The sequence below is a fragment of the Sinocyclocheilus rhinocerous genome, unplaced genomic scaffold (genome assembly GCF_001515625.1).
Source record: "Sinocyclocheilus rhinocerous isolate Xijiao unplaced genomic scaffold, SAMN03320098_v1.1 scaffold1710, whole genome shotgun sequence".
Lineage (NCBI taxonomy): Eukaryota > Metazoa > Chordata > Actinopteri > Cypriniformes > Cyprinidae > Sinocyclocheilus > Sinocyclocheilus rhinocerous.
Window position 1 is genome coordinate 179,327 of NW_015650690.1, and position 12,904 is coordinate 192,230.

Below are 12,904 nucleotides of genomic sequence, written 5' to 3' on the forward strand. Positions count from 1 at the left end.
TCACACACGGCGGGCTAGAGTGAGCGGAGGCCGGAGGCTAGAGTGAGCGGTGGCGGGCGGGCTTGCGGCAACCACATGTGACGACCCCGGGCTGGACTCAGCTTCATCCACGGTGAAAGCCGATCTGGCGATCCACAGCGCAAAGTTGATGTATTTCCTCAGTGACCAGCACGGATCAGCTCCAGGCATGACGAAGCGGATATCGTCCTCTTTTGGAAGGCCAAACAAAGTAGTTTCGCTTTCACAAGGAAACACACAACGCCTTCACGACATGGCGGAGGCGGCAACAACAATACTACAGCGAGAATAAAAGTTACGCCTTCTTTCTTTGCGTCAGAGAATTGACTTTGTCCTCCTCTGCCTGCAGATCATCCAAAGTTTGCTGATGTGCCTCTTGGAGGGCTTTCTTCTCTTTGGATAACTTTGTAATGCTTTCATCCAGTGAGGCCATCTCCTCTGTAAGATTTGGAAAGAGTCTGGAAAGAGCCACCCTTTTTCTTGCCCTTTTTGCCTCCTGCCTCTGTACAGTATAATAAATGATACAAATATAATGTGTAAATATCATAATACATTTATTAAAAAATAAACCCTGCAGAATATTAATACTCTCAGATATATGTAGTGAAGTTTTGCAGACCTTCAGCAGAAGCATGAGCAGCATACAGGTGAGCCAGCAGTTTCACTGAAGTCTTCTGGTACAGCTGAACCACTGAGTCGTTCAGAGGTCCTTGTTCTTATCCAGCCAGCCTACGATGTTGTAATCCACAGTTCCAGCATAGTGCACCAAGGAGAAGTGGGCCTCGGCCTTGCCTTTGGCAGGTTTGGGCTTCTGGAAGCATGCACTTTTACCAAGATGCTGGTCATGCAGCTTGTTCTTGAAGGTTGTGTCTGTTGCCTTTGGGAACATACACTCCTCCTCAAGGATGGAGAAAATACCCATTGGCTGCAAGAAAGAGCACATTTCCTTGAGATAGGAAAAGGAATCAAAGCAAAGCACTTATGCTAAAAAAAAGAAAAAGAAAAACACCATGTCCTAAAGTTGAAATCTGTTACCTTTTCAATAAGCTCAATGCAGGCAGCTATGTTCATACCGAAGTCAATGAACTCCCACTCGATACCTTCTTTCTTGTATTCCTCTTGTTCCAGCACAAACATGTGGTGGTTGAAAAACTGTTGCAGTTTCTCGTTTGTGAAATTAATGCACAGCTGCTCCAGGCTGTTGAACTGTAGTGAACATAAAATATTTCAGTATCAGAACCAAGAAGCTAAAGCAACAGATTCAAATTTTTTATCTTATTAACTTACATCAAAGATTTCAAACCCAGCAATGTCAAGCACTCCGATGAAGAACTGTCTTGGCTGTTTGGTGTCCAGCATCTCATTGATTCGGACAACCATCCACAAGAACATTTTCTCATAGACTGACTTGCACAGAGCCATGGTTGAATTATTCACCTAATTTAGAAAAAAAGAATGCCATTTAATACCATTTAATTTTTAAAAAAACATCATATTCATAAATATTTAGTGATGCTATCATTAATTATACATTTTTAAGTGCACACACCTGAGGAACAGTTTGACCTTTGGTCACAAATTCATTCCCGACCTTCACTCTGGGATAACACAAAGCCTTCAGCATGTCAGCAGAGTTCAGTCCCAAGAGGTAAGCGATTTTATCAGCCACTGGAAAAAAATATTTTAAGTAAATAATTTTTATGTATCCATATTGCAACCATATATGCATGTTTTTATAGCTAAATTTGAAGTCACACCCTCAGTTCCATCAGGCTCGGCCTGCTCCTCCCTCTGCTTCTGCTTGAACTTCATGTTCCCATGATGCATCGCAGCTCCTGTCAGCTTGTAGATGCCTATTTTCTCCTCAGCAGTAAAGCCCAGGATATCAATGGCTATCTGCAAGTCAGAAACAATCAAATGTATGTACCTTTACTATAACATATTTGACATAGTGTATCAGAGATATGCAAAGTATAAAATTATAAGATTATGCATCAAATGTTAAGTGCTCAGACATTTGACTTCCACTTACATCAGTTGCAATGAACTCTTCCACATCATTGATGCTCTTGACTGTGATCTCACCCTGACTGATCATGGGATAGTCGTATGGGTTAGTGGTGATCAGAAGAGCCTCTACAAGAGGAATATGACAAGAAAGAAAGACTTCATACTGCTGCACAAATATAATAATTTAATGCTGACATTATCTGTTATATCTGGCAAAATATGATCCTAATGCAATAATGGACAATTTCTCACCCAGCTGTTCTGGCTTATGGCCAGTGCAGAGCTGGTAGAAGATGTGGTAGCTCCTCTCAGCAGACAACTGGAAAGTTACTCTGGACTTTTCCAGCAGATCTATGGATCAATACCATGATTGTCAGAGGGATAAAAGTAATGTCAATATTAATCAGTCGATCTGTGAAAGAATATAGGACTCACAAGTTTCAATATCAGCTGACGCCAGTTTTCCAGAGGTGCCAAAATGAATTCGGATAAATTTACCCTGGAGATTTTACCAGATGCAAGATTGATTAGACAACAGCTTTCCATTACAGAATCAAAACACTTAGTAGAGCATGGCAGTTGGCTCAGTACTCACAAAGCGGGAAGAGTTGTCATTCCTCACAGTCTTGGCATTTCCATAGGCTTCCAGCAAGGTGTTGGCTGCAATGATTTGATCCTCCAGCGACCCCTGATGTGTACAGAATATATTTAATGATGCTGTCAAGTAAGTACTCTGCTGTCCTCGTGAAACGAAGGATTAGTATATGCATGCATATGCCTTAAAGAACATCCATTTGATTCATTCCCTGACCATATCGTTAATCAAAAGGATGTAAATATCAGATATTATCAAAATAAATATTGCAAATACCTGCATTTTTCCAGGTACAGGCTCTGTCTTCTTCTGTCCAGATACAGCGATTGTCGCAAAGTACTAGATGACATGTTTGGTGTTCACAGTCTTTCCTGCACCAGATTCTCCACTGAAATTACAATAATGCAGCATAAAATCAACCATAAAGTATAAAGTACTCCAAACTCATCTACGGAGAGCAGAGAGACATTTGATTTTACCCAACAAAGATTACAGAAAGAAATCCTAAACTATTTTCTTCCACAAGCTCATACCAGTGAGCATGAACTGATAGGCGTTGTCAGAGATGGAGAAGATGTGAGGTGGGGCTTCAATTCTTTTTTTGCCCCTGTAGCCTGCCACAACTACAGCATCATACACTGGGAGACACTTATAGGGGTTCACAGTGACACAGAACAACCCGGAATAGGTGTGCAAATGAAGATTTTAGCTTGAATAAAACATCATATTGCATTTGAAGGATGAAGTAATGTTCATTTCATTACATACGTAGATCATCCATGCTGCATAACGCTCTTTGAGGTTGTACAGCACAGTGGGCTCACTGAGGTGGGTCATCATGGCCATGTCCTCTATCTTATCGAACTTGTGGGGGTTTAATTGGAAAAACTTCATCTTCCTTCACTGTGACAGTCTTTTTGAGGAAAAAACAAAGCAAATGATAGATCACAGAGTGTTTAATATGAAAACTAAAAATACTAGGCTCAGATAACTGTATTTTGAACTTGCAGTACCTTATTTATTTCTATTGTTACTTGGTTGTAAACTTCTCAACTTACTTTGCCGCACAGCGTTTTGACAGTGGCTTTGCCACGCTCTCTGCTGGCTAGCACCCCTTTGAGGTACATCTCCTGTTGGTCTGTCACAAAGTATGCTGTCTTGGCATCAAACGGTGTGTTCTGAGCCTCAATTCTCTCCCTCTCTGGCTTCCGGAGGTAAATGGCTGCCGGGCCAAAACTCTCCATTTCTGCATCCCCATTCATGGCGCCACTTCACTGGACAAATAGACCAAACATCAATAACATTAAGGATATTGATCATTGAAATAGTAAGTGGTAATACAAAACATTACTGCACTATAATATAAATGATGAATATTGTTTGATGAGGTCATAGCCTAGTAGATTTTTACCTCCTTTTCCCTCCAGTCAGTAGAAGTTGGACAAATGATGTGAGAAATCTATAAAAAAAAAAAGACATTCCTTCATTAAGCACATTTATGATTAATTTTATTTATGCACACAGAATAAATGTAACAAACTTGATAAATCTTTTTGCATGCAGACTAACTCGAATTTTTTTTTTTCATTTTCAGTTTGACACCTACTTGAAGTCAGCCCCAGTCAATGGCTTCGCACTCGACTTCTTGTTTTATAGAGCACAATGTGTTCAGTCAGCAAAACTCTCTCTCTCTATTTGGTGCTTGGACTGCCCTCAACTCCGCATCTCTCTCTGGAATATTATTTTTATCTGATGATAAATCTAAAGTGATTTTGGACAGAGTATTGCAGTTTGGTTCCAATATTTCCACATTTTCAAAACAGTCCGGAGGTTTGCATATCAAAGACGTATTGAAGCTTTAAACATTGCAAACATGCATATTTAAATTTTTTTGATGAAAATGATAGAAAACTCATGTAACAATAACATTAGAATCATGTGAGAACCTTGATGCTCTATAATAAAATTTATGCACTCTATTAAAATATATAGCACTGCAGTGGTGTCAATTGTGTCAATTCAATCTTAACAATGTTCCTTGGCGCTGTGGGACTTCTCTTTAGCTGAGGGGGAGCCTGCAAATGTCACATGTATACTGTTGCAAATTCCTTCCAAACATACATTTGATAAAAGACATGAAATTTCAATTTTGAAATGAGATGCATGAGCAATTGAGCACAGTCAGGATGTAAAAGTGACCATAAGCTGCTAATGTATTGATTTCATTTCTTCATCTTCATCTCAGATATGGCTTTGGGGTATGAGATTCGAGGCAAATGAGCATTTGCATTTTTCCATCTAGTGTTTAAACACAATAGTTATTACACTTATGTGATCTGAATATAATTATTTGACATGTTTTTTTAAAGGTCTGTATTTGTATGGTGAAACAAGGGCATTTTCATCACTGCCAGCTTTATTTCTTAACCCATCTCTTGTGGTTGTCAAAGAACTGCAAGCCATTTCAACATGAGATCAAATGATTTATACCAATTCCACTCAGTTTCCTTGGGATGGGAAACAAGATAGGGGCTCTGTAAAAGGGGAAAGTGCTGTAAAAATTCTCAAGAGGTTACCCACAACGGTGAGCTCATCTCAATAAAAAGGGATAAATTATATTTCATATTATCGTCTTATAAGGATTAAGTGCAAATATACACTCAAGCAGCTGCCCTTCAAAAACAACACAAAATATACAACAGCCTGAAGTGAGAACAGATAGGCGAGTACTTTATTTTTTATTATCTCATTTTAGTTAAAATGGAGGGCAAAGTTGTGAAAACATGATTGCTATAAATTCTTTGCTATACTACAAAAAGAGAAAACAGATCAAACTAAATGACAGTACTTAAAAAGTATTGCCAACTCTGCTTCAAAATATTAGTCAAATGATAATCTGTATTATATACATTAATAAAGGTTTCGTATTCTCCCAAAGTCTGTGCAATAAATAAACAACATTCATTTATAAATAAATTTAAAATAAATCAAAATACAGGCAAAAAAACATTAATTAGAATACAAACATATGGTAGTTTTTAAATATCATGTGACACAGAAGAAAGGTAAGATAACTGACCTCCATTGTAGGGACAAACAACTAAAAATAGGTAGCTTCTCCCTTCTGTCTATATAGACTACATTGTATCTACTATTTGAAAATCTTGTGATGATATGAAATGTCTTCTTTCCCAAATATCATGAAGGTGCTGCATATCAAATTGTTGCAAATACAGGGTGCTGCATATCAAATAGTTACTGACCATTCTCAAGCTCTTCAAATATGGGCTATCATTGTATTGTACATACTTTAACATTCAAAATGTACAGAAGCTAAACTTACCACAACCAAGACCTGCCATTCCCACAATAAACAACACAATACAAGCAATAAAGGGATTTATTTAGCATTATCATCATTATTTTGGCATGACTGATATGGTTTGTAAGATCCATGTACTCCAGCGTGAGGTTTTTTTAATATCAAAACTAAACATGAAAAATGGTCATTTGAACACAGTATACATATTTATAAAAAACACTGACAAAACAAACTGTTTAAATTACTGGACACGGAACATTTTTCCTTTGTGCTCATGAGTATCAATGAGGTTTCATTTATATAAACCCACCCTGATTTTAAGGTTTGTTAGAAAGGCAGAGGTAAAATGAGTCTATCCTTTTTAATATGAACAGTACATTCTCATTAATATTAATGAGCACGAGGGAAAGCTGAGGCATATTCAGAATATTGCAACATTGTGAGCGCTTTACTACTACTAAATAATAAAAAAAAGGGATTATTTGGGATAAGATGAAGAGAGACAGAATACACAAATGGAATCGCAGAGTGTGAAGAAATAAAATACTTTTAAAACAAACTTAGGCCATTAGCAAAAGTTAAAAAAGAGATAGAGGGGCAAAAAAGTCAAACAAAGAATAAAACAGAACAACAAAAGAAGTACCGTGCCTGTCTGTGAAAACCATTACTTTGCTCTCGAGTTACAATACTGCAATACTCTGAATTCATTCCTGTGACAGACGGCACCCTCTGGATCCAGCTGTTCCACCTTTGCTGGAGGTCCAGGAAACAAATCGCACCTTAACTACTTCCTCACTGGCCCCACAGCTCTCCATCGTTTTTTTCCGGTGGCGACCAAGGTGACACAGGTATTGCAGCAAGCAGAAGGTGTACTGAAAATGTCCTAAAACTGTTGAGCACGAACAGAATATAGAGTAAGAGGTTGTTGGTGTGACAGTGACATTTTCTTTCTATGAAATCATACTACAGAGACACTCACATTTTTGAGGAACTCCTCTGCAACTATGCGAGCCCTGGCGTTGACAGACAGTTTCATCTCACTGACTTCCTTATCGATCTCCTCCATAAAATGGATGACAAAGTCCACTAACTTATGCTTGTACATTTGTTCTGTGTGGAAGTTAGTAATGAGGAAACTGATGTCATATCCCTGACAAATGAAATGAGGGTTATTCGCTGTTAAAAAAGACCTGAAGATTTCTGTTAGCAAGAAATCAAAATGCATTAAAAATAGAACGTTTCTCCGCTCTCCCTCACCTCCACAGCTTTTCTTCGCAGGATGAAGAAGTTCTCAGCTCTCATCATCATGAAGCGCATGAACTTGTGACACAGGATCTTTTCAATCTCATCAGCCTTCAATGGACCAGTTGAGGTGCATCATCCAATCACAGACCATTAAAGACAGAAACAAACCATCAGACTGGATTCTTAGCTTGTTCTATTGAAACATAAATCACATACTGCTGGCTAACCACCGTGGTTCTCAACCTTTGTGACCTAAAGGGCCCAAAATCACCATCACAATATTCGAAGGACCCCTCCACCAATAAAGGCTAAGATATTCTTGGTATTTCTGCTGTAATTATAAGATAACTGCTTGTTTTCCAATTTTGATATATTAAACTAATCAAAAACAAATCCATCTTGATTGTTTGTGGGGTTTTTTATTATTATACTTTAGCACATGATTAATTTAATATATTAATAATAATTTATTCATTTAAATCCTGCGGCCCTCTTGGAAGTTTGCTGAGGCCCCTAAGTGGGGCCCTGGTTGAGAACCACTGGCTTACAGTGTTCAGTGGACATTAATGAGTCAGATTGAAACCAACCTCCCTCACTTGTCTCCTCTTCACCACAATACTTCTCTTTTTGTATTATTAGTAGCATTTTCTGTATTCAGTCTATAACAACATTTCAAAACCCGTCTCAGAAAGGATAGCAAGAGTGAGTTTAGGGTAAAACAACGAGTGTGCTTACCTGTTTGACAGCAATGCTGACTCGCACAGAGTTGATGGAACCTTCTATTAGAACCTTCTCTTTATCATTCCTACTGATCACAACAGGCTGAAGCAACAGCTCCTTACTGCTCCTGTTGAGACAATTAGACAAAACCAGTAAAGAATACACACAAACACACTGTCATTCTGCATACTATGCAGTATAAATAAGCTTAGTGTCTATTGCTGTATGCACCACAAATGGTTATAAAATGGCATGCTGAATCACGATCAAGTGGCCTAAAATCTGCCGCAATACCATAAACATGAAATCAGGTTTCAGTTCAATAAATATAAATAACTGACATACTATCATTCTAACAGATACATTCCATTTTACAGATACAGAAAGAAATGCAAGGGTCAGCATTATTTTTTTTTATACTACTATAGAATTTATTATTATTTTGAATTGGCTTTTATTTCTGATTAAAATCTTCAGTTTTAATCATTTTTAATAGTTACATTTGAATAATTAATAAGTTTGAATTAATTTAACTTGTAATCATTTTGTTATGCAAGTGTTAGTTTTTGTTTAACTTTTAAATTTTATACTGTCAGTGTCAAGGCAACATTTTTCATTTTCATTTAAATTTGAAGCTTTTCATTTAATATTTATATTTTATTTATGCTTTATCCAACGAAAAAAGTTTTTGCAAACAACAACAACACTAACAGGGGTCTCATGATGTCATTGGACCTTGGAATAATCACCAGGAGTAAACCAAAAACTTAATATTAAACTAAACCCCAGATGCTCACGAGTAAAACATTAGAAATTCTCATATGTCCACTATTTCTTTAAAAGCTGAAATGAAAGTTTGAACAATATACTGAAATGGCAGGTTTGACTGTATACTGCAGCTTATGCTTGTACTTTCTTTCAAACTATCTATGGCCAAATCATATTGCAAAATTTTTAAAATGTTAATGTTAAGTTTGAACCAGTCAGATGTGTGCATGTAGGCTACTGACCTATCATGCAACTTTTACACACAGATAAAACACACATGCGAACACAGTCACGCACACTTACCGGACTTCAACCTCTGGTTTGTTGTGTCTTTCAACCACCTGTGAGGAGAAGTTTTCCAGACAGAGAGCTGCCTGCAGTGTAGCACGCACCGCATTCAGGTACGGACGCAGAGTCGCTGTCTGACGAAACAAAACAAACTAAATCAGTACTCAGGATGATGAACCATCACACACGCCTGAACCTGCAAGGGAATTTTTGGGAGTCCTACACAAGCCCTCCAAAGAAAAGAAAAACTACCCTGTACACATTAAGAGCCTCAGTCAACATGCAAACATCATTAATTTCTTCATAGACTGCACTGTCTGAAGCTCGACACTTCCTGAACTTAAATTCAAGACATTGAGGAAGTGCAAAACCTGCATGAAAGATGATGAATATTAAAACACTGACCTTGTTTAGTATTATGTGGGCTGCCTTGAATTCAGAAATAGCTCACCGGACGCAGAGTCGCTGTCTGACAAAACAAAACAAACTAAATCAGTACTCAGGATGATGAACCATCACACACGCCTGAACCTGCAGGGGAATTTTTGGGAGTCCTACACAAGCCCTCCAAAGAAAAGAAAAACTACCCTGTACACATTAAGAGCCTCAGTCAACATGCAAACATCATTAATTTCTTCATAGACTGCACTGTCTGAAGCTCGACACTTCCTGAACTTAAATTCAAGACATAGAGGAAGTGCAAACCTGCATGTAAGAATGCATTTTTAAAACACTGACCTTGTTTAGCATTATGTGGGCTGTCTGGAATTCAGAAATAACTCACTGCATAGAACTAGACTCTACAACAGACAGTTGCCTGTACACATACTTTTCATAACTAAAGCAAGTTAATTTGTACTGAATAGCTGATAACACCTAAGAAATGTTGTACACTCATCTGTGTTGTGCGTAACCAAACAGCAAATAACACAGAAGTAACCAGCAACCATCTCGACAGAATGTGCACTTATACACTCGTTTATTTAAAGGTGTAACAATACTGAAGAAGGAAAATTTGTAGCACAACACTAGTATATTTAATAATAAAGGGCTGTCTGTTAATTATTTTCTGTCCATCGATTAATGCACAATATGAAATTAGGTCAATTTGAGTTGTCTTGCCCATAATACACAAACCCTGGATTACAAAGCGCTGCCAGTGTTAATACACACTGAATTGTCAAATCAATATCAGTCAACTCGCGACTGGGGAATATGGGTGGGGATGTTAGCTAACGTTAGTGATTTAGCACTACGCGCCGACTGAGCAACTCCACACCAACGCAGAAACAAACACCTGGAGTCAGACTTTTGCGTCACAACAGTATTATCATTCATGTAATAATGATTATACAAACAAAACACAATTTGTATTTTTCCCGAAGTGCTGAAAGGCAATCCTACCATTTCTGTGTACCCGCTGGAGCAGAAGACGGAAGTGCTACAAACACCGGGCGACTTCCGCGGGTAAAGCTATTCATCGGAAGATACCAACTTTTCACCAAGTAGGGGGCGACGACTGTATAATTCTAACGGAATTTTCTTTTCCTGCTGTTTCTAGTCGAAAAATATATTGATAGTGAAATTGGCTAACATGCCTGTATTAAGTGCTTAATTCGCTGACAATATTGCTTACTGTAGACTTTACTTTGTGACATTTGTGCAATAAGTTGTAGAAGAGGAAGTTCTTGTCAGTTGTAGCGGTAGCAGAACTTTAACTTGTTTTTTTTTTTTTTGTATATACAGTAGCCTACTATTTTCTCTTAATTGTTTTACCACCTAATACTTTTGTATCGTATTTAGAATCACATTCTGCATTATGCTCAGCAGGGATTAAAAAAAAACAGCAGAAAGGGGAAAATGTACATAAGTCCTTCACTAAAAGATAATATTGTCAAAGGCTTTAAGGAAAAAAGTTTAGATCTCCAGATTATTAGATCCCAGAACTAGTTTTAAATGTATTTACCTTTTCACCCGATTATTTCATATGATTTCTGTGCATGCACACTTTACTCTTAACACAAAGTGCTCAAGGTAATATAATTAAATTGAATCATTAATCTTGCTATATATAGGCTATCCCGTTTAAATGAACAGGTTAAAAAGGCATCACCATTAAACACCGGTCAAGAAGGTTGTGCAGTCATTTTTATTTTAAAAAAAAATCAGAGAGGTTTATTTGACATACATGTTGTTTTTTGCAGTTCAGTAACATTTCATATGAAATTGTTGTTAAAAAAATACTGTTCTAGCTTATATTCACAAAGCGTTAATCTTCGTTTAGTTAGCTAGTAACAAGTGTCCTGTTTAGTGCAGCAAACGAAACAATCTGTCACTTTCATTTCAGGAAAGCATGGCGTCTTGCAGTGCAGAAACTAAAGTGGGTGTGTCTCTATTATGAAGCCGTTTCTTAGTACATCAAACCCCAAATGACAGCATACCTAAAATAAACAGAAATATAAAAAATAAAAAAACGAATCCCCTTAGATATGGGTTCTCTATCCAAGAAGCTATATACAAAAATATAATGCTTCAATTTCAAAGAAAGTCTATTTTGATTTCTTCGCCTTGGTTGCCTTCTTCGCCGCGACTTTTGGCTTTTTGGCAGCTGCTTTCTTCGGTTTGGGTGTCGCCTTCTTAACACTCGTCTTCTTTTTAACGGGGCTCTTTTTGGCGCTCTTCTTTGCAGTCACTTTCTTGGTCACGTCTTTTTTGGAAGCCGGCTTTGCAGGTTTTACTGTCTTGGTCGCCTTGGTGGCACTCTTCTTTGACTTTTTCTCAAATTTCTTTTTATTGAGCTTGAATGAGCCGTTGGCTCCCAGTCCCTTGACCTGCACGAGCGTGTCGTTGAGCAGGAGCGCGCGGATGGAGTAGCGCAGATACACGCGACCGTTCTGCTGATCAAACCAGCTCACTTTCTTCGCTTCATTGTATATCTTGAAAAGCGACGAGCCGTTTTTCTCGCCCAGGGTGCGGATCGCATCAGTGACCAGCTGGCTGTACTTGCCGGGCCCCTTGCTCTTCTTTTTCTTCTTTTTAGCTGGAGAAGCAGTTACGGCAGGTTTTGCCTTATTCGACGATGCCTTCTTCGTTTTGGTTGCTGCTGGAGCAGGGGCTTGGGTGGGTGTTGACTCTTCGACCTCAGCAGACATGATCAAACTTGATGCGTATTATGTGTGTTTTCTGAGAACGCGAGAATGTCAGCTCAAAGATGATGCGAGCATCATCTCAGAATTTTGAATCATCAGATTTAACGGCGGCACGCGGACGTGATTGAGAACAACAACACAGTCGACAGAGGCGCTTGTGGAATTGTGTTTTCTTCCACGACTTTGGGAGCTATTATCTTGTTAGCTTGACATATATTACTAAGTTAGATTATTCATACGGGAAGTGCAAAAGGTGCTCTTTCTGACAGTGTGTAAAAGTGGTGAAATAAAGGCAAAACCGTGGCGCGAGGAAGCAAAGAAAAGATCTTGCCCACATAATGCCTTGCGATTTTGGGTAGGGGCACTTACTTTGCGAACGAAAATCATTTTATGGCTATTGAGACAGTTCATGCATTAAACTTGCTTTGAAAATTTAGAAAGTAAAGATTCTAGAATTATACTACTCATTCCGTTTTTACCAAATGCCTTCGAGATGCAAGCAATTTAATTTCACTTAACTAACACATTAAATAACGCCCTCGCGTGGTTGTGTATTGGCAAACTTTTTCTTTGCTTTGCTCTTTTGTTCCTGGTGACTTAACACTGTATTCTTCTGTGCCTTTTTGTGAAAGTGAATGTTTTGCACAAATAAAGACATGAAATTTGAGTATTTGACATGCCGTTTTATGATACGTTAAAGTCACCACACTTTTTATGTTTTAAATGGTTTATTATATCAAAGGTGTTGTGCTACAGTTGCTAGAATTCGCTGAGTCTGACAACTCGTTA

General features: G+C 38.1%; 2 protein-coding genes and 1 pseudogene across 2 annotated transcripts; all 3 read right to left on the reverse strand.

The window, feature by feature from the left end:
• Positions 1–4,275, reverse strand: part of LOC107712057 (myosin heavy chain, skeletal muscle, adult-like) — an 11,790-nt pseudogene extending 7,515 nt beyond the window's left edge.
• A 1,732-nt stretch (positions 4,276–6,007) lies between these two features.
• arpc4 (actin related protein 2/3 complex, subunit 4) lies at positions 6,008–10,490 on the reverse strand. The gene is made up of 6 exons (XM_016517224.1): positions 10,371–10,490; positions 8,982–9,100; positions 7,926–8,037; positions 7,203–7,298; positions 6,925–7,095; positions 6,008–6,834 (listed from the first exon to the last, which is right to left on the reverse strand). Exons 1-6 carry the CDS (start codon positions 10,371–10,373, stop codon positions 6,829–6,831), a joined length of 507 nt encoding a protein of 168 aa, XP_016372710.1. The 5' UTR covers positions 10,374–10,490; the 3' UTR covers positions 6,008–6,828.
• A 615-nt stretch (positions 10,491–11,105) lies between these two features.
• On the reverse strand, positions 11,106–12,269 carry h1-10 (H1.10 linker histone). Its single transcript, XM_016517195.1, has one exon. It carries the CDS (start codon positions 12,116–12,118, stop codon positions 11,516–11,518), a length of 603 nt encoding a protein of 200 aa, XP_016372681.1. The 5' UTR covers positions 12,119–12,269; the 3' UTR covers positions 11,106–11,515.
• Between the last annotated feature and the right edge of the window lie 635 nt (positions 12,270–12,904).

Bases quoted from the DNA above. Each gene is read 5' to 3' on its own strand.
- arpc4 (XM_016517224.1), bottom strand. The intron at 8,038-8,981 runs GTAAGTGTGCGT...TTGTCTCAACAG, and splicing joins AAACCAGAGGTTGAAGTCCG to GAGCAGTAAGGAGCTGTTGC. The intron at 7,299-7,925 runs GTAAGCACACTC...GGTCCATTGAAG, and splicing joins TCAGCATTGCTGTCAAACAG to GCTGATGAGATTGAAAAGAT.
- h1-10 (XM_016517195.1), bottom strand. From the start codon at position 12,118: ATGTCTGCTGAGGTCGAAGAGTCAACACCCACCCAAGCCCCTGCTCCA.